The sequence below is a fragment of the Scyliorhinus torazame genome, chromosome 4, assembly GCF_047496885.1.
Source record: "Scyliorhinus torazame isolate Kashiwa2021f chromosome 4, sScyTor2.1, whole genome shotgun sequence".
Taxonomy (NCBI): Eukaryota; Metazoa; Chordata; class Chondrichthyes; order Carcharhiniformes; family Scyliorhinidae; genus Scyliorhinus; species Scyliorhinus torazame.
In genome coordinates this window covers 335,163,694-335,184,407 of record NC_092710.1, presented here as the reverse complement: position 1 = coordinate 335,184,407, position 20,714 = coordinate 335,163,694, and the positions used below count along the sequence as shown (strand labels likewise).

At 45.7% G+C, this 20,714-nt stretch overlaps 1 protein-coding gene across 9 annotated transcripts in view; it reads left to right on the top strand.

The window, feature by feature from the left end:
* Positions 1 to 20,714, top strand: part of LOC140411160 (serine/threonine-protein kinase MRCK alpha-like) — a 900,765-nt gene that overhangs the window by 485,556 nt on the left and 394,495 nt on the right. For 6 of the 9 annotated variants that reach the window (XM_072500231.1, XM_072500235.1, XM_072500230.1 and 3 more), the window contains exons 6-7: positions 7,729 to 7,822; positions 15,009 to 15,209. In XM_072500231.1, coding sequence (XP_072356332.1) covers positions 7,729 to 7,822; positions 15,009 to 15,209 — 295 coding nt within the window. Of the gene's footprint in view, positions 1 to 7,728; positions 7,823 to 8,908; positions 8,939 to 15,008; positions 15,210 to 20,714 lie in introns of all 9 variants that reach the window. The other 3 variants (XM_072500232.1, XM_072500229.1, XM_072500234.1) reach the window with 1 other exon arrangement.

The window sequence follows — 20,714 nt, the reverse complement described above, 5'->3', positions numbered from 1 at the left end:
CCGCAGTTGTCACAATTTACATAGATGATTTGGAGTTGGGGACCAAGTGCAATGTGGCAAAGTTTACAGACGACACTAAGATGAGTGGTAAAGCAAAAAGTGCAGAGGATACCGGAAGTCTGCAGAAGGATTTGGATAGGTTAGGTGAATGGGCTAGGGTCTGGCAGATGGAATTCAATGTTGCCAAGTGTGAGGCTATCCATTTTGGGAGGAATAACAGCAGAATGGATTATTATTTAAACGGTAAGATGTTAAAACATGCTGCTGTGCAGAGGGACCTGGGTGTGCTGGTGTACGAGTCGCAAAAGTTGGTGTGCAGGTGCAACAGATGATTAAGAAGGCTAATCGAGTTTTGTCTTTCATTGCTAGAGGGATGGAGTTCAAGACTAGGGAGATTATGCTGCAATTGTATAAGGCGTTGGTGAGGCCACATCTGGGGTATTGTGTTCAGTTTTGGTCTCCCTACCTGAGAAAGGACATATTGGCACTGGAGGGAGTACAGAGGAGATTCACTAGGTTGATCCCAGAGTTGAGGGGATTAGATTATGACGAGAGGTTGATTAGATTGGGACTGTACTCATTGGAGTTTAGAAGGATGCGGGGGGATCTTATTGAAACATATAAAATTATGAAGGGAATAGATAGGATAGATGCGGGCAGGTTGTTTCCACTGGTCGGGGAAAGCAGAACCAGGGGGCATAGCCTCAAAATAAGGGGAAGTAGATTTAGGACGGAGTGTAGGAGGAACTTCTTCACACCCAAAGGGTTGTGAATCCCTGGAATTCCTTGCCCAGTGAAGCAGTTGAGGCTCCTTCTTTAAACGTTTTTAAGAAAAAGATAGATGCCTTTCTAAAGAATAAAGGGATTCGGGGATATGGTGTACGGGCCGGAGAGTGGAGCTGAGTCCACAAAGATCAGCCATGATCTCATTGACTGGCGGAGTAGGCTCGAGGGGCCAGATGGCCTACTCCTGTTCCTAGTTCTTATGTTCTTCTCCCTTTCCCACCTTTCCTGAACACCTTGTACCAGGAATATTTAACACCAGTCCTGCCCTTCCTTTAGGAAGGTCTAGCTATCACTACAACATCATATCTCCGCAATGCAATCTGTGCCTGTAACTTGCCAATCTTATTTACTATACTCCATGTATTCACATACATGCAGTCTAACCCTGATTTAGACTTCCCTTACTCCAACTCTGCCTATGAATTACTAACAGGTTTGTTTCAATGTCACTAACTTTCGGAGCGCTGCTCCTTCCTCAGGTGAATTCACCTGAGGAAGGAGCAGCGCTCTGAAAGCTAGTGACATCGAAACAAACCTGTTGGACTTTAACCTGGTGTTGTAAAACTTCTTACTGTGCTCACCCCAGTCCAACGCCGGCATCTCCACATTATGAACTACTAATCTCTGGGTTGGCCCTCGGGTTCCCACCCTCCTGATTTTTTTTATTCATTCAGGGGGTGTGGGCGTCGCTGGCTCAGCCAGCATTTATCGCCCATTCCGAATTGTGCTTGAGAACGTGGTGGTGAGCTGACCGGTTCATCTGGTCCTGCCGGTTCCAGGGCTGGAGGGGGTTTCTATCCTGCAGTCCGGCTGGTGTTAAAGATGGCCACCAGTCTCCGGCCTCTGGTTTCAAAGCCCCTCTCTCTTCAGGACTGGAGCGCCTCCAGCTTCAAGTACGCCCACTATCAGCACCCCATAGACAGAGGTGCTGCTAAACCAAGGGGCCAGTTCCCCCTCCTGCTGCTTCAGAGATTGAAGATCCCTTGGCTCCTGGTGTAATAACCAACATTACTTTCTTTGGACTCACATCCTCTTCCCTCTCCCCTTCACTCACCCTCCTTTATCTAAGCAGGGGAATGAGGGGGCCTGCAAATAATAGCAACAGGGCCCATGATTTCTCTTCCAGACCCTGCTGGTGTCAGAAATATTTCAGTAGAGTCACATGTCACTCTTGATACTAACTGCAACAGATAAGCATAGCGTGCTGTCTGTGGTGTGAGGAGCCACCCATACTTAACATTTTCATATCATTTTATCTCACTAACATTCTGGATACTTCAATGACTCAATGTACATTTGCCAAACAAATCGTGAAGGATGCAGGCTCTGTTGGCCATGGAATCTCTACAGTGCAGAAGGAGGCCATTTGGCCCATTGAGTCTGCACCGACCCTCTGAAAGAGCACTTCACCTCAGCCCACTGCCCCATCCTATCCCCATAACCCCACCTAACCTGCACATCCCTGGGCACTAAGGGGCAATTTAGCATGGCCAATCCACCTAACCTGCACATCCTTGGCTGTGGGAGGAAAACGGAGCACCTGACGGAGGAAACCCACGCACACACGGGAGAACGTGCAAACTCCACACAGTCACCCAAGGCCAAAATTGATCCTGGTCTCTGGTGCTGTGAGGCAGCAGTGCTAACCATTGTGCCACCATTAGTTGATCTCAGCCAGAGCATTAGCTGGACCACCGCAGTTTCACTAATGTCATCAGTTTGGGAGTGGTTGATCAACAAAAATTCCTCATTCTCGGTATATAATGATTACCCATAGAATCCCTGCAGAAAGAGTGGTGTTGACTTCTTGAGTAGTCTTCTAAGACTTGCTGTGTAGGATGTCAAAGAACAAAGAACAAAGAAATGTACAGCACAGGAACAGGCCCTTCGGCCCTCCAAGCCCGTGCCGACCATACTGCCCGACTAAACTACAATCTTCTACACTTCCTGGGTCCGTATCCTTCTATTCCCATCCTATTCATATATTTGTCAAGATGCCCCTTAAATGTCCCTATCGTCCCTGCCTCCACTACCTCCTCCGGTAGTGAGTTCCAGGCACCCACTACCCTCTGCGTAAAAAACTTGCCTCGTACATCTACTCTAAACTTTGCCCCTCTCACCTTAAACCTATGCCCCCTAGTAATTGACCCCTCTACCCTGGGGAAAAGCCTCTGACTATCCACTCTGTCTATGCCCCTCATAATTTTGTATACCTCTATCAGGTCGCCCCTCAACCTCCTTCGTTCCAGTGAGAACAAACCGAGTTTATTCAATCGCTCCTCATAGCTTATGCCCTCCATACCAGGCAACATTCTGGTAAATCTCTTCTGCACCCTCTCTAAAGCCTCCACATCCTTCTGGTAGTGTGGCGACCAGAATTGAACACTATACTCCAAGTGTGGCCTAACTAAGGTTCTATACAGCTGCAACATGACTTGCCAATTCTTATACTCAATGCCCCGGCCAATGAAGGCAAGCATGCCGTATGCCTTCTTGACTACCTTCTCCACCTGTGTAGCCCCTTTCAGTGATCTGTGGACCTGTACTCCTAGATCTCTTTGACTTTCAATACTCTTGAGGGTTCTACCATTCACTGTATATTCCCTACCTGCATTAGCCCTTCCAAAATGCATTACCTCACATTTGTCCAGGTTAAACTCCATCTGCCATCTCTCCGCCCAAGTCTCCAGACAATCTAAATCCTGCTGTATCCTCAGACAGTCCTCATCGCTATCCGCAATTCCACCAACCTTTGTGTCGTCTGCAAACTTACTAATCAGACCAGTTACATTTTCCTCCAAATCATTTATATATACTACAAAGAGCAAAGGTCCCAGCACTGATCCCTGTGGAACACCACTGGTCACAGCCCTCCAATTAGAAAAGCATCCCTCCATTGCTACCCTCTGCCTTCTATGGCCTAGCCAGTTCTGTATCCACCTTGCCAGTTCACCCCTGATCCCGTGTGACTTCACCTTTTGTACTAGTCTACCATGAGGGACCTTGTCAAAGGCCTTACTGAAGTCCATATAGACAACATCTACTGCCCTACCTGCATCAATCATCTTAGTGACCTCCTCGAAAAACTCTATCAAGTTAGTGAGACACGACCTCCCCTTCACAAAACCGTGCTGCCTCTCACTAATACGTCCATTTGCTTCCAAATGGGAGTAGATCCTGTCTCGAAGAATTCTCTCCAGTAATTTCCCTACCACTGAAGTAAGGCTCACCGGCCTGTAGTTCCCGGGATTATCCCTGCCACCCTTCTTAAACAGAGGAACAACATTGGCTATTCTCCAGTCCTCCGGGACATCCCCTGAAGACAGCGAGGATCCAAAGATTTCTGTCAAGGCCTCAGCAATTTCCTCTCCAGCCTCCTTCAGTATTCTGGGGTAGATCCCATCCGGCCCTGGGGACTTATCTACCTTAATATTTTTTAAGACACCCAACACCTCGTCTTTTTGGATCACAATGTGACCCAGGCTATCTACACCCCCTTCTCCAGACTCAACATCTACCAATTCCTTCTCTTTGGTGAATACTGATGCAAAGTATTCATTTAGTACCTCGCCCATTTCCTCTGGCTCCACACATAGATTCCCTTGCCTATCCTTCAGTGGGCCAACCCTTTCCCTGGCTACCCTCTTGCTTTTTATGTGTGTAAAAAGCCTTGGGATTTTCCTTAACCCTATTTGCCAATGACTTTTCATGACCCCTTCTAGCCCTCCTGACTCCTTGCTTAAGTTCCTTCCTACTTTCCTTATATGCCACACAGGCTTCGTCTGTTCCCAGCCTTTTAGCCCTGACAAATGCCTCCTTTTTCTTTTTGACGAGGCCTACAATATCACTCGTCATCCAAGGTTCCCGAAAATTGCCGTATTTATCTTTCTTCCTCACAGGAACATGCCTGTCCTGTATTCCTTTCAACTGACACTTGAAAGCCTCCCACATGTCAGATGTTGATTTGCCCTCAAACATCCGCCCCCAATCTATGTTCTTCAGTTCCCGCCTAATATTGTTATAATTAGCCTTCCCCCAATTTAGCACATTCATCCTCGGACCACTCTTATCCTTGTCCACCAGTACTTTAAAACTTACTGAATTGTGGTCACTGTTACCGAAATGCTCCCCTACTGAAACATCTACCACCTGGCCGGGCTCATTCCCCAATACCAGGTCCAGTACCGCCCCTTCCCTAGTTGGACTGTTTACATATTGTTTTAAGAAGCCCTCCTGGATGCTCCTTACAAACTCCGCCCCGTCTAAGCCCCTGGCACTAAGTGAGTCCCAGTCAATATTGGGGAAGTTGAAGTCTCCCATCACCACAACCCTGTTGTTTTTACTCTTTTCCAAAATCTGTCTACCTATCTGCTCCTCTATCTCCCGCTGGCTGTTGGGAGGCCTGTAGTATACCCCCAACATTGTGACTGCACCCTTCTTATTCCTGATCTCTACCCATATAGCCTCACTGCCCTCTGAGGTGTCCTCTCGCAGTACAGCTGTGATACTCTCCTGAACAAGTAGCGCAACTCCGCCTCCCCTTTTACATCCCCCTCTATCCCGCCTGAAACATCTAAATCCTGGAACGTTTAGCTGCCAATCCTGCCCTTCCCTCAACCAGGTCTCTGTAATGGCAACAACATCATAGTTCCAAGTAGTAATCCAAGCTCTAAGTTCATCTGCCTTACCCGTAATGCTCCTTGCATTAAAACATATGCACTTCAGGCCACCAGACCCGCTGTGTTCAGCAACTTCTCCCCGTCTGCGCTGCCTCAGAGCCACACTGTCCCTATTCCCTAGTTCTCCCTCAATGCTCTCACCTTCTGACCTATTGCTCCCGTGCCCACCCCCCTGCCATACTAGTTTAAACCCTCCCGTTTCATAATGAGTTACTCAAGTGAGTTACAGGCCTGTATGGAGCAGTATTCCAGCATGAGGTTGGAGGGGGAGGGAAGGAGAACACCCTTCATTTATAGTCAAAGTTTGAGAGGGCACCACCGACCTTTGCTCCACAAGCTGTTGAGTCGGAGATGGGAATGGTCTATTGTGAGGGAAGGACGTTTAAAGCTGAAGGCATTGTCTTCCCAAAGACTTTTGAAAGAAGACATGAGCAAAGTGAATGGTCTCCACTTGTCTCATTCCTTCCAAAAAGTAATTTTAAAAAAAAAGTTGCCTCAATAGATTCTTTTAAATAAAAGCTGCTCTGGGCAACCCCTAAGTGTTTAAGAAAATAAAATGGTAGTAGTAATTTAATTCTTAAAAGGTATTCAGCAATCATCACGCATGTAATGATAGGTAGACAGACATGTAACTAAAGGGTTAATCACAATACCTAGCTGTAACACTACCACGAGAAGGCGTTACTAGATCCACTATATAACTGAGTTCTCAGAAGCTCTAGCCGTCTTTCAGCTCTCTTTCCATGTACGAGTTACCAGAGAGCAGCAGTGTAGTAGAGAGGATCTCAGCCTAGACACCATGGGCGGGATTCTCTCAGCCTGGGCTGGGCCGGAGAATCGGCGTGACCGGCACGAATCGCGCAACGCCGGGACGTGATTCTCCACAGAGTGGAGAATCGATGCCATTGGCGTCGGCATGGCGCCGGTCAGGGTCCGCTCTACTCTCCCCCCCCCCCCCGCCCCCCGGCGATTCTTGGCCCGGGATGGGCCGAGCGGCAGTAACACAAAACCTGAGCCCAGCCGGTGCCGTTCTAACGTGGTCTTACCTGGCGGGACCTCTGCACGAAAGGGTCCGGGGGCAGCCTGGGGGGGGGGGGGCAAGGGGGTTCCGACCCCAGGGGGGGCCTCTGCTGTGGCCTGGCTCGCAATCGGGGCCCGCCGATCGGCGGGCTGGCCTCTCGGGCTGGGGGGGCCTCCTGTCTTCCACACCGGCCCCTGTAGCCCGATGCCATGTTGCGTCAGGGCAGGCGCGCAGAAGGGAGCCACTGCCCATGCGCGCGTTGGTGCCGGTGCCACAGCGCATGCGCAGACCCCGCGGCGCCCAATTGACGCCAGGATTGGCAGCTGAAGCGCTCCAGTGCCGTGTAGGGGCAAGAATTGCTGATCCTGAAGCCATGTTGACGCCGTCGGGAAACGCAACAGCATTTACGACGGCGTCAACACTTAGCCTCAGGATCAGAGAATCCCGGCACATGTGTAGCTTAGATGCAGTTTGTACAGTTAGTTTTCCTTACCTTATTGCTAGAGTTAGTTCAGTGGAATGTCAAACTCATTTATTAGTTTTATCGTTACTTAATAAATTATTTCCGTTTACTTGGAAGACTCGAGTGTTCTTCAACATCATATACAGTTAGTAATGACATATATTACTTAAACCCAGTAATATAACATGCTACCAGGTGTAGAAATATAATATAACAACACTCAACCATTTGCTTAGTAATTGGGTGTATTCTGAACTTTATCTGATTTGCCACTGGTTTGGGCTGAGACTGTTGATGTCTGGAGCAAAGATTCATCCTGGAATTAAATCCTTAGTACCATTGGCTGTGTACCTGTTGATATCTTCACCAGAGGTTCCTGTGTTTTTGATTATTTCTTGCAAATTGAGTGGTTTTGAATCGGGAATGCCTAGAGGCATTCTTACTGTGAGCAAAACTTTAAATGGTCTGTGCTATATTAATAATGTTAAATCCAGCTTGACCTTTGTCTGTTGTGCCCCCTGCGTGCTACACCCAGCACCACATCTGCATAGACTGAGCTGTGTTTGTCTTAAACACAAGTGGACCAGATGAGCATGTAACTTGGGGGAAAAAAATCAACTTTTTGGGTGATGGCGGGATGGGATGTGGTGGTGGGAAATTCATGCAGTGATTCTAAGGCACGTCCTGATTGTGTGAAGCAGTATCACTTCAGTATAGGTGATTTGGGGGCTAGAGTTAAACCTTTCTCTGTTATAAAACCTGTTCTTGTCTTGTTGCAGGGACATCAAACCAGACAACATTCTCCTGGATGTAAATGGGCATATCCGGCTGGCAGACTTTGGCTCCTGCCTCAAACTAATGGAAGATGGAACAGTAAGTTGTGAGGCCGTTACTTGTAAAGCTTTTTCTGCATTAATATTTATCAAGACAGTAGATATGAACAATGAGATTGAACTATTTGCCAATTGTATCTAAGTTGGTTTGCATGTTTGGATGCAAATAAAAATTGCACCATATCCATGGCAATCCATATCTCCTCTGGTTAGTTAGGAGGTCTTGAGGTGGGGGGGGGGGGTTTCCCTTTAATTAGGGAGAATTTTGTGGGGGCGGGGTCCCTTTAGTTCGGAGGTCTGTGGTAGGGGAGGGGGGGGGGGTTTGGGCGGCTGCGGAACTTTGCTATCGGGACACCCATTCCAAATGGTTGCCTGTTGGTGTGAGACCCTTGGGAGTCCCTCAAACTCAAATGCAAATAGATTTGCATTGCAAGGGATTCTGAATTTCTACCTGATCTAGGAAGTGCAAATCAGTCGGAATTCTCCTCTGGCCGGATTCTCCGTTTTGCCAACAATCTGGGATGGCGTGGGGCTGTCCCACAATGCAAAACCCCATTGTCCTGCCGGCAAAACGGAGCATCCTGACGGCGTCTGGATGGGGAAACCTGCCCATGGCCTCCTATGAAAAATCCTGCAGACTGTTTTACACCAGTGCTATATGTTGTCGTGCTGTCAGCTTTTATCAGCACAGAATCCCGACAGTGCAGAAGAAGGCCATTTGGCCCATCGAGTCTGCATCAACCTTTCGAATGCCACTGTACCCATTTACACTCTTCGTCTACCCTGCCCTATCACCACAACCTAAACTGCACGTCCCTGGACTTTCAGGATCAATTTATCATGGTCAATCCACCTACCCGCACATCTTCGGACTGTGGGAGGAAACCGGAGCACCCGGGGGAAACCCATGCAGAGACGGAAAGAATGTTAATTTTGAGCTTCTAGTATCTTCATTTCAATCCATGCTACATCTCTGCGATTGTATAAATATGTGTTTTTGTAATAGTTTTTAACTATGGCAACAATGGGGCTACTTTTGGTAGATTGAGTGAGATGCGCCAAATAAACTCCCCGATCTGTACTTACCTTTGTGCCAATCTCATGATCAGTTCCTTTTTCTTTCCAGCGAACAATTTCCCTACTCAACAAGGACCAGGTAACCCAGGCAGGCAGCACGTGTGTGTCTCACGCCCTCAAAGCTGCACACTGGGGATCACGCTGTGCTTTATCAGACAAAAATATACCAATTCTGCAGTCGGCATGCTCAAGCTGGATTAAATATGTACCAATCCCTTTGCTAGAGTAAACCCTTCACTCACACACCCCCTTCACCAGAATAAACCCCTCACTCACACACCCCCTTCACCAGAATAAACCCCTCACTCACACACCCCCTTCACAGCATAAACCCCTCACTCACACACCCCCTTCACCAGCATAAACCCCTCACTCACACACCCCCTTCACCAGAATAAACCCCTCACTCACACACCCCCTTCACCAGAATAAACCCCTCACTCACACCCCCTTTACCAGAATAAACCCCTCACTCACACACTCCCTTCACCAGAATAAACCCCTCACTCACACACCCCCTTCACCAGAATAAACCCCTCACTCACACACCCCCTTCACCAGAATAAACCCCTCACTCACACACCCCCTTCACCAGAATAAACCCCTCACTCACACCCCCTTTACCAGAATAAACCCCTCACTCTCACAGCCCTTCACCAGAATAAACCCCTCACTCACACACCCCCTTTACCAGAATAAACCCCTCACTCACACACACCCTTCACCAGAATAAACCCCTCACTCACACAGCCCTTCACCAGAATAAACCCCTCACTCACACAGCCCTTTACCAGGGCGACAAGATGTACATGCATGTTGGTACCTGTGCTTCCGTTCAGACAGGCAAACAAATGTTGCACTCTGTCAGTAAAAGCACATAGAACCTAGATGAATGCATTATACTTGGGTGACATTACCCTCTACACCCCTGTGGTATGCCATTGCATGCAAGCTTACTCCTCCAACACTGATGTTGATTGAGCCTTGCACATGATTGCACATATTTGTTCGCAGCACTGAACTGACACAGCTGGATACACAAGCTGCATTTTACCAGCAACACATCTCTGCTGTACACGGTTAATATAATTCATTCCTTAATACATTTTCAATGATGCCTTTCAATTATAGATTTTTCTTCTGATGTTCTAATATTTCTTTGTAATCTTCACCTCTGTATACTGATGTATGTGTGCAGATATAGAGCCTTCATGCTTACCTCATTGGAAAGCATATCACCGCTTCTGTTGCACATGCAAATATTAATTTTATAGGGATAAGCACCAACATTTAATGTCTGGTGGTTAAGTTTCTGCAGTTTGGCTGCAAAAGAGAAATATTATGTTCAAGTATTAAAATTAAGCGTGCACTTTAGTTCCCATGAGGTATTTCCTGAACTACAAAGTTACACGTATTAGCCGGCTTTGAGACAATTTTGCTTACTGAGTCCGCTGAGTCGTTTCTGCTCGGAGTGCTTGTTGCTACTCTATTTTCCTCTTCCATCAGTGAATCCTGTGCCTATGCTGAGTGGAATGTGGCAAATGGTATGTGACTTATCGAACTATAGGACTGGCACTTTTCTCCCAAGTCTGAGAGATTTGTTTCGCAGGTGGAGTTTTCAATGTGGTATGATAATGGAGGAGATTGGACAGAACACATTGGTTCAGTTTTGAATTTGGCTATGAAAATCACGAAGGTTTATTCAGTAGTACATCCCAAGCCCACTTCTCCACCACCTAGAAGGTCAAGAATATCAAGTGCAGGGGAAACCATTATCTCCAAGTTTCCCTCATCAACGCTCTCCATTATGACTTGGAAATATATCACCATTCCGCCTTCATCATCAGATCAAAATGCTGGAAATGTCCGCTACCAGCATCTTTACCACACAGTGCAATGAAGTAGCTCACCACCATCTTCTCGAGGACAACTGTGGAGGGACAACAAGTGCCTGCAACACCAGATCCTGAAGAATAATTTCAAAAGATGTTACATTTGGCTTCTGAAATAGATGACTCACTGATCTTCTACATGCTCTGTAACATTAGCTCTGTGCACGCATTGTTACACATGATATTTATTAATTTATTGTAACATGCTAACCCGATCTCTCTCCTTGATAACTGTTATTTTGAGAAAGATGATTTTGAATAGTTGACATAAAATCTGCTAGTGTCCAGAGAGCTGCTGATGCGAAACTGCATGCAGTGTATACATAGCCTATCTGTTAAATGCACACTAGACTTAAAATGTGCTGTTAATATCAAAGAAAGAACTTTCATTTAGATAGTGTCTTTCACATCATTAGAATGTCAGAAATTGCTTCACAACTGATGATGCATTTTTCAAATGAGGCCACTGTTATTAGCAGACAAATATAAAGAACAGTTTAGATGCATAGGAGCAGAATAAGCCATTCCGCCCATCAAGCCTGCTCCGCCATTCAATATAATCATGGCTGCTCATCCACGTCAAAGCCTTTTTCCCACATTATCCCTATATCCCTTTGGCATTGCCAAACAGGTGCCGGAATGTGGCGACTAGGGGTTTTTCACAGTAACTTCATTTGAAGCCTTCTTGTGACAGTAAGCGATTTTCATTTCATTGGCATTGAGAAATATGTAAATTTCTACTTTAAATATACTCGATGACTGAACTTCCACAGCCTCTGGGGTAGAGAACAACCCTCTGTGTAAAAGGAAATTCTCATCATCTTGGCCTGAAGTGGCTTCCCTCTTATTTTGAAATTGCAATGCCTCTACCATCAGAGACCGCTGGTCAACAATCAGCACCCTCTTCTCATGCAATTAAAATTATTGTTTCTTTTGAGATTTGGTATTCTAAAATCTGTCCTGATGAGTACACGATGAAAATTTCAATAGCATGTCGCTTCAGTGGGGCTGGTTTAGCACGGGGCTAAATAGCTGGCTTTTAAAGCAGACCCAGGCAGGCCAGCAGCACGGTTCAATTCCCGTACCAGCCTCCCCGAACAGGCGCTGGAATGTGGCGACTAGGGGCTTTTCACAGTAACTTCATTTGAAGCCTACTTGTGACAATAAGTGATTTTCATTTCATTTTCATTTCATTTCAGCAATTTCTATACATTTATCTTGTCCAAAACTGACAAACCTGAGGGTGTCATTAAAAATCCTCATCATTTTATTACCACAGCTCACACTGCCCTCTCTCTCCACACCCCACATGATAATAATGATAACCTTTATTAGTGTCACAAGTAGGCTTACATTAACACTGCAATGAAGTTACTGTGAAAAGCCCCTAGTCGCCACATTCCGGCGCCTGTTCGGGTACACAGGGAGAATTCAGAATGGCCAATTCACCTAACAGCACGTCTTTCGAGACTCGTGGGAGGAAACCGGAGCACCCGGAGGAAACCCACGCAGACACGGGGAGAACATGGCAGACTCCACACTGACAATGACCCAAGCCGGGAATCGAAACTGGGACCCTGACGCTGTGAAGCAACAGTGCTAACCACTGCGCTACCGTGCCGCCCTGCAATTCCCTCAAATCCTAAATAGTCTTGCTCCGACTCAGGGCATTGGCCACTCCCTCTATTCTCATTAGCAGCAGAATCTTCGGCCTCATTGATCCAACTCTCCAGAAATCCTTCCTTGATCCCCCTCCAAGCTTTTCATTCAAAACTAATTTCTTAGACCAAACCTTTTACTAATTGGCCTTTGCGAGCAAACAGCAGTCGGGTTTCCAACTCCTCTTAGAAACTCGATCACCATGTAACTTCAGATACCAGAATTGAGCTTGGCTGTGATGTCCTTCACACACAACTTGCCTGAAGGCAGTCACTCATATGGCTAACACATACAGAATAGTCAGTTGGACGCGTTTACCAGAGGGTCTTTTAACCCATTTTGCAGCTAGGAGTCAGTGTCTTCATGTGAAAAGTGTTTAATGAATCAAGATATACCCATGCAGGGGCAGCGGTGGCTTAGTGGTATTGTCACTGGACTAGTAATCCAGAGCCCCAGGGTAATTCTCTGGGACCCGGGTTCAAATCCTGCCACTGCAGTTCATGAAATTTGAATTCAATAAAAATTTGGACTTCAAAGTCTAATTGATGACCATGAAACCATTGTCGATTGTTGTAAAAACCCATCTGGTTCATTAATGTAGGGTGGCACGTTAGCACAGTTGCTTCACAGTGCCAGGGTCCCAGGTTTGATCCCGGCTTGGGCCACTGTCTGTGTGGAGTCTGCACATTCTCCCGTGTCTACGTGGGTTTCCTCCGGGTGCTCCGGTTTCTTCCCACAAGCCCCAAAAGACGTGCTGTTAGGTAATGAAATGAAATGAAAATCGCTTATTGTCACAAGTAGGCTTCAGTGAAGTTACTGTGAAAAGCCCCTAGTCGCCACATTCCGGCGCCTGTTCGGGGAGGCTGGTACGGGAATTGAACCGTGCTGCTGGCCTGCCTTGGTCTGCTTTAAAAGCCAGCGATTTAACCCAGTGAGCAAAATTTGGACATTCTGAATTCTCCCTCTGTGACCCGAACAGGAGGCGCCAGAGTGTGGCGACTAGGGGATTTTCACAGTAACTTCATTGCAGTGTTAATGTAAGCCTACCTGTGACACTAATAAAGATTATTATTAATGTCCTTTAGGGTAGGAAATCAGCCATCCTTACCCGGTCTGGCCTTTATGTGACTCCAGACCCACAGCAATGTGGTTAACTCTTAACAGCCTCTCAAAGGCAATTAGAGACGGGCAATAAATGCCGGCACAGCCAACGTCCCATGAACAAATTTTTTAAAAGGATGAATACTTATCCTGGATTTGGTTGGGCGGATGCTATATAAATTAAATGTTAAATGAACCGGTTGTCTAATTATGAAAACTTCCCAGTAGTGTCACTGAAACTAACTGTTAGCTTCTTGCATCTAAGAAGGTTACAGTTAACACTTCCTGATGTGATTTTTGTGTCTCTTGAGGTTATACATTTCTGATCAATGATGCAGGCTTTAAAACGGAAACCTGGAAGGGTCATCTCTGATTACTGATATGCTCTACAGTTAGAGAAAAAAACGCACAACTGTTTGCTGTATAAGGACAGTAAGGTTTGTTGCCTGACTAGGTTACATGCATATTTCTTCAGTTTCACTCAATCCGACTTCAGGCTAGATGATGAGAGGTTTGCCTCAATGTTTAATCTGAAGTAAGGTGCATGCACAGAACAGTTGTTATGAGCCAATTTATTTAGTTACCTTATCTCTGTGAAATAACATAATAATACATATGCTACACTACCCTACTTCAGCGAATCATATTGCTTGACATTCAGACCAACTTCTCCACCTTCTTCCCTTTTGAGTCTGACTTTAATAAGACTTTTTCACCTTGGGTTCTGCGTTCAGAATCTCGTCTGCTTTTTTTTAAAGATCAAACATTCCTCTTTGTTGAAGACCTTTAACACAATGGGTGATCTACTCTTGCAAATACACTTATTACGTACTGTTAATTAGGGAACAATCTCAATAACATCTTAACTACCTTTCACTTGTGACAATCTACTATGCCTTTAAAAAAGATCTTTTCTAGTTGCTCTTTCTTTCCCCCAAAATCTTTTCTGTGGAAAATATGTCCTGAAACACGATAGTTGTTCATGCACAAGTGTCTAGGCTGGATGAGTATCACATGCAAACTATTAGCATTATATATGCTGCTTATAAATTTTTCACATCTGTAGCCATTATTGGGGGTTGCTTTGACATGCAAAATTTAGATTCCACTCCTAGATGAGGGTAAATGCTGCCAGGAAAGGTGGTTGTTGGTGGGGAGAAGAGATCACATATTATAATCTCGGATGTTACGGGTACGATGAAAACAAAAAATGCGGTACTGCAGCATCTGTGGACAGGGAAACGGAGTTAGCATTGTAGGCCGATAAACCCTCATCAAACTGATTCATCAGAAGTTGCCCATGCATTTACAGCACAAAATCAGTAGGACTTTGGAAAGGCTTACATTCCATGTCCTCCTCAGTACAGTTGGGAACATGAGTTATGAGGCACTTATGAGTTAATTATGAGGAGAGTGTTGACATTTGATTGTTGTTTAGGCTTTAGATGTAGCTTTAGTATGATTCCAAGAAATCTAACTTGTATTTTTCTGATGCAGGTCCAGTCTTCCGTTGCGGTGGGGACCCCTGACTACATTTCCCCTGAAATCCTGCAGGCCATGGAAGACGGCAAAGGAAAGTACGGGCCGGAATGCGACTGGTGGTCACTTGGTGTTTGCATGTATGAAATGCTTTTCGGGGAGACTCCATTTTACGCAGAATCTTTAGTAGAAACCTATGGGAAAATTATGAACCACAAAGTGAGTGCCTTTCTAATTTCTCCCCATTCTAACCTGGTGTTTTTGATGTTTTCGTCTGTCAGATGTCAGTATGGCTGTGGTCACATTTAGTTCCAACCAGCTTCATTAGCGCTTTATCAGGAAGGAAACATTCTGCTAAACAGTGTGTGTTTATCCCTTTAAAAACTGTTACTTCACAAGGATGGGAATATCTTTCTGCAAAATGATGTGTCGATGTCTACTGTATTAAGGTTCTTTATTTTTAAATCCATGATAATGTCAGTGACAGGACAGGCTGGTGAAAAGAGACCGGAGTGTGTTTGATTGGCAGATCAATTGACAAGTTGGAGACAGCATGGAAATTGGTATGTTTTGGGAGAGAGGGAGCTGAAACGCACCACAGCTTTGAAACTGGAGATAGTCCAAGTAATCCTGATTGTAGGAATCATCACATAAAAGCTTTAAACTCTCATACCATTGCGCCTAGCATGGAACTGTTGAAATATTTGTGGATTGTTTCAACTTACTTCCCCTTGGTCTGCTGCAGCTTCCATTTTCACTTCCTAGCAGCACTGTGGGTGTACCTACACCACATGGAGTGCCGTGGTTCACGAAGGCAGCTCACCACCACCTTTTTGAGGGCAATTAGGGATGGACGCAAATGCTGGCCTCGCCAGCGACGCCCACAACCCTTGAAAGAATTTTTAAAAATAGCTTGGAAAGTAGCGGTAAGGACATCAATAATATAGTCGAAACAGCCAATTAGAAATAATTTTTTTAATTTGGTTAGATTAGATGAAGTTGGAGAGAGGCAGGGATGTTGGTTACCGTAAATTGGACGACAAGAACAAAAAAAAACCTTATTGAATGTCCCAAGACAAGCCTATTATAAAACTAGATATGTCACTGAGCCGCATAAGGAGATAGGGCAGATGAGTAAAGGCTTGGCCAGAAAGGTAGGTTGATGGAAAAGGGGTAAGTAGGCAGAGTGGTACAAGGAGGGAATTCCAGATCCAGGACCTAGGCAGTTGAAGGCTTTGCCACCAGTGATGAACCAGTTAGGTCAGGGGTGGTCAAGAAGCTAGAATCAGAGGAGGATTGTGTGGTCGGCGGGGATTACAGAGATAGGGTGGGGTGAGGACCCAGAGGGAATTGAAAACCAAGATGAGAATTTGGAATGTAGGTCAACAAGTACAGAGATGATGGGTGAGCGAGATTTGATGCGAGTTAAGTCACGGGCAGCAGAAGTTTTGGATGATGTCAGGTAGAATGTGGGAGGCCCGCCAGGAGAGCAATGGGATAGTCACGTCTGGTGGTAACAAAGGCACGAATGAGGGTTTCAGCAGCTGAGGCAGGGGCAGAATCGGGCGATGGTACAGAGGTGGAAATAGGCGGTTTAGTGATGTGATTGGAAGGTCTTCTCGGGGAATTAACTAAAATTTAAAGTTGTGGAAAGGGATAAAGATATGACCGACTCCTATTTATAAGAAATATACTCAGACAGACAATAATATGACTTGAATAATATCACAGTGCATCACCGGTGCAACTGCTCATACCAAGTCAGAGCATGCAGTCTCTTAGCAGCCCTAATTGCCTTTATGTTATTGTTTCTTCTCTTTCTCCTTTTCTTTCTCCCTCTGCCTTCACCTCTGTTTTTTCTTCTGTTTTTCTGTTTTCAGGTGTCCTTTCAGGAGAAAGGATCCTGCTTCCCTTTGTCTGTTTTGCTTCTCTATCTTTGCTTCTTTCTCTCTCTGTATCTGTTGTATCTACTTCTTCCTCTGCTGTCCTCTTTATTTTATCCTTTCAGGTGGAAAGTGGCAAATGACAGGGTGGGGATGGCACCCGCTGAGCATTGCACTTCAAGTGGCAAAGTCCGCCTGCATTCCTTGGCAGATACCTTCCCATCCCCATTCCCTCTGTCTCTTTTACTTACCCCATCGCCCCTCTACTCATAGAAACATAAAAAATAGAAGCAGGAAGTCTATTTAGTAGTCCTCATCTCAATCCTAAATGGCCTACCCCGTATCCTGAGACTGTGACCCATTGTTCGAGATCTCCCAGCCAGAGGAGACATCATCAATCCTGTCTGTCCTGCCCAGTCAGAATTTTATACTTCTCTATTAGATTTCCTCTCATTCTCCTAAATTTGCGTGAATACAGGCCTAGTCGACCCAAACTCTCATACGACAATCATGCCACCCCAGGAATCAGTCTGGTGAACTTTGTTTCACTCCCTCTACAGTAAGTATATACAGGGGCTGGTTTAGCACTGGGCTAAATAGCTGGCGTTTAAAGCAGACCAAGGCAGGCCAGCAGCACGGTTCAATTCCCGTACCAGCTTCCCCAAACAGGTGCCGGAATGTGGCGACTAGGGGTTTTTCACAGTAACTTCATTTGAAGCCTACTTGTGACAATAAGCGATTTTCATTTCATTTCATTTTTCATAAAGAAGACCAAAACTGCACACTATATGTTGTGTCACCAAGGCCCTGTACAGCTGCAGTAAGACAGCCTTGACCCTGTACTCTCTTGCAATGAAGGCCAGCCTACCGGCCTACCATTCGCCTTCTTAACTGCTTGTTGAATCTGCATGCTTGCTTTCAGTGGTTGTTGTACTCAGACTCCCAGGTAACTTTGTACGGCAGTATATTCTGCCATCTTGTTTCTCTGTCCGAAGTGAATAACTTTGCATTTAGCCACATTGTATTACATATGCCATGTATTTGCCCACTGACTCAACTTGTCTAAATGACCTTGATGCCTCTTGACATCCTCCTCACTATTTATATTCCCACCAAGTTTCATGTGATATGAGCGAAAGTAACAGGGTAGTTATTATGGGAGACTTTAACTTTCCAAATATTGACTGGAAAATATATAGTTCGAGTACAATAGATGGGTCGTTTTTTGTACAGTGTGTGCAGGAGGGTTTCCTGACACAGTTTGTTGACAGGCCAACAAGAGGCGAGGCCACATTGGATTTGGTTTTGGGTAATGAACCAGGCCAGGTGTTGGATTTGGAGGTAGGAGAGCACTTTGGGGACAGTGACCACAATTCGGTGACGTTTACGTTAATGATGGAAAGGGATAAGTATACACCGCAGGGCAAGAGTTATAGCTGGGGGAAGGGCAATTATGATGCCATTAGATGTGACTTGGGGGGGATAAGGTGGAGAAGTAGGCTGCAAGTGTTGGGCACACTGGATAAGTGGGGCTTGTTCAAGGATCAGCTACTGCGTGTTCTTGATAAGTATGTACCGGTCAGACAGGGAGGAAGGCGTCGAGCGAGGGAACCGTGGTTTACCAAGGAAGTGGAATCTCTTGTTAAGAGGAAGAAGAAGGCCTATGTGAAGATGAAGTGTGAAGTTTCGGTTGGGGCGATGGATAGTTACAAGGTAGCGAGGAAGGATCTAAAGAGAGAGCTAAGACGAGCAAGGAGGGGACATGAGAAGTATTTGGCAGGAAGGATCAAGGAAAACCCAAAAGCTTTCTATAGGTATGTCAGGAATAAGCGAATGACTAGGGAAAGAGTAGGACCAGTCAAGGACAGGGATGGGAAATTGTGTGTGGAGTCTGAAGAGATAGGCGAGATACTAAATGAATATTTTTCGTCAGTATTCACTCAGGAAAAAGATAATGTTGTGGAGGAGAATGCTGAGCCCCAGGCTAATAGAATAGATGGCATTGAGGTACGTAGGGAAGAGGTGTTGGCAATTCTGGACAGGCTGAAAATAGATAAGTCCCCGGGACCTGATGGGATTTATCCTAGGATTCTATGGGAGGCCAGGTAAGAGATTGCTGGACCTTTGGCTTTGATTTTTATGTCATCATTGGCTACAGGAATAGTGCCAGAGGACTGGAGGACAGCAAATGTGGTCCCTTTGTTCAAAAAGGGGAGCAGAGACAACCCCGGCAACTATAGACCGATGAGCCTCACGTCTGTAGTGGGTAAAGTCTTGGAGGGGATTATAAGGGACAAGATTTATAATCATCTAGATAGGAATAATATGATCAGGGATAGTCAGCATGGCTTTGTGAAGGGTAGGTCATGCCTCACAAACCTTATTGAGTTCTTTGAGAAGGTGACTGAACAGGTAGACGAGGGTAGAGCAGTTGATGTGGTGTATATGGATTTCAGCAAAGCGTTTGATAAGGTTCCCCATGGTAGGCTATTGCAAAAAATACGGAGGCTGGGGATTGAGGGTGATTTAGAGATGTGGATCAGAAATTGGCTAGCTGAAAGAAGACAGAGGGTGGTGGTTGATGGGAAATGTTCAGAATGGAGTACAGTCACAAGTGGAGTACCACAAGGATCTGTTCTGGGGCCGTTGCTGTTTGTCATTTTTATCAATGGCCTAGAGGAAGGCGCAGAAGGGTGGGTGAGTAAATTTGCAGACGATACTAAAGTCGGTGGTGTTGTCGATAGTGTGGAAGGATGTAGCAGGTTACAGAGGGATATAGATAAGCTGCAGAGCTGGGCTGAGAGGTGGCAAATGGAGTTTAATGTAGAGAAGTGTGAGGTGATTCACTTTGGAAGGAATAACAGGAATGCGGAATATTTGGCTAATGGTAAAGTTCTTGAAAGTGTGGATGAGCAGAGGGATCTAGGTGTCCATGTACATAGATCCCTGAAAGTTGCCACCCAGGTTGATAGGGTTGTGAAGAAGGCCTATGGAGTGTTGGCCTTTATTGGTAGAGGGATTGAGTTCCGGAGTCGGGAGGTCATGTTGCAGCTGTACAGAACTCTGGTCCGGCCGCATTTGGAGTATTGCGTACAGTTCTGGTCACCGCATTATAGGAAGGACGTGGAGGCTTTGGAGCGGGTGCAGAGGAGATTTACCAGGATGTTGCCTGGTATGGAGGGAAAATCTTATGAGGAAAGGCTGACGGACTTGAGGTTGTTTTCGTTGGAGAGAAGAAGGTTAAGAGGAGACTTAATAGAGGCATACAAAATGATCAGGGGGTTGGATAGGGTGGACAGTGAGAGCCTTCTCCCGCGGATGGATATGGCTGGCACGAGGGGACATAACTTTAAACTGAGGGGTAATAGATATAGGACAGAGGTCAGAGGTAGGTTCTTTACGCAAAGAGTAGTGAGGCCGTGGAATGCCCTACCTGCTACAGTAGTGAACTCGCCAACATTGAGGGCATTTAAAAGTTTATTGGATAAACATATGGATGATAATGGCATAGTGTAGGTTAGATGGCTTTTGTTTCGGTGCAACATCGTGGGCCGAAGGGCCTGTACTGCGCTGTATTGTTCTATGTTCTATGTTCTATGTCATCATCAAAATTGGGTTGATCGCTGCGGGACCCCACAAGTCACTGCCTACCACTTTGAACAAGACCCATTTATTTCTACACTCTGTTTCCTGTCTGCTAATCAATTCTCAATCCATGCTGATATATTACCCCCAATCCGATGCACTTTAATTTTCCACACTTATGTAGGACTTGATCAAAAATGTTCTGAAAATCCAAATACACCACATCTATTGGTTTACCCTTATCTATTCTGCTAGT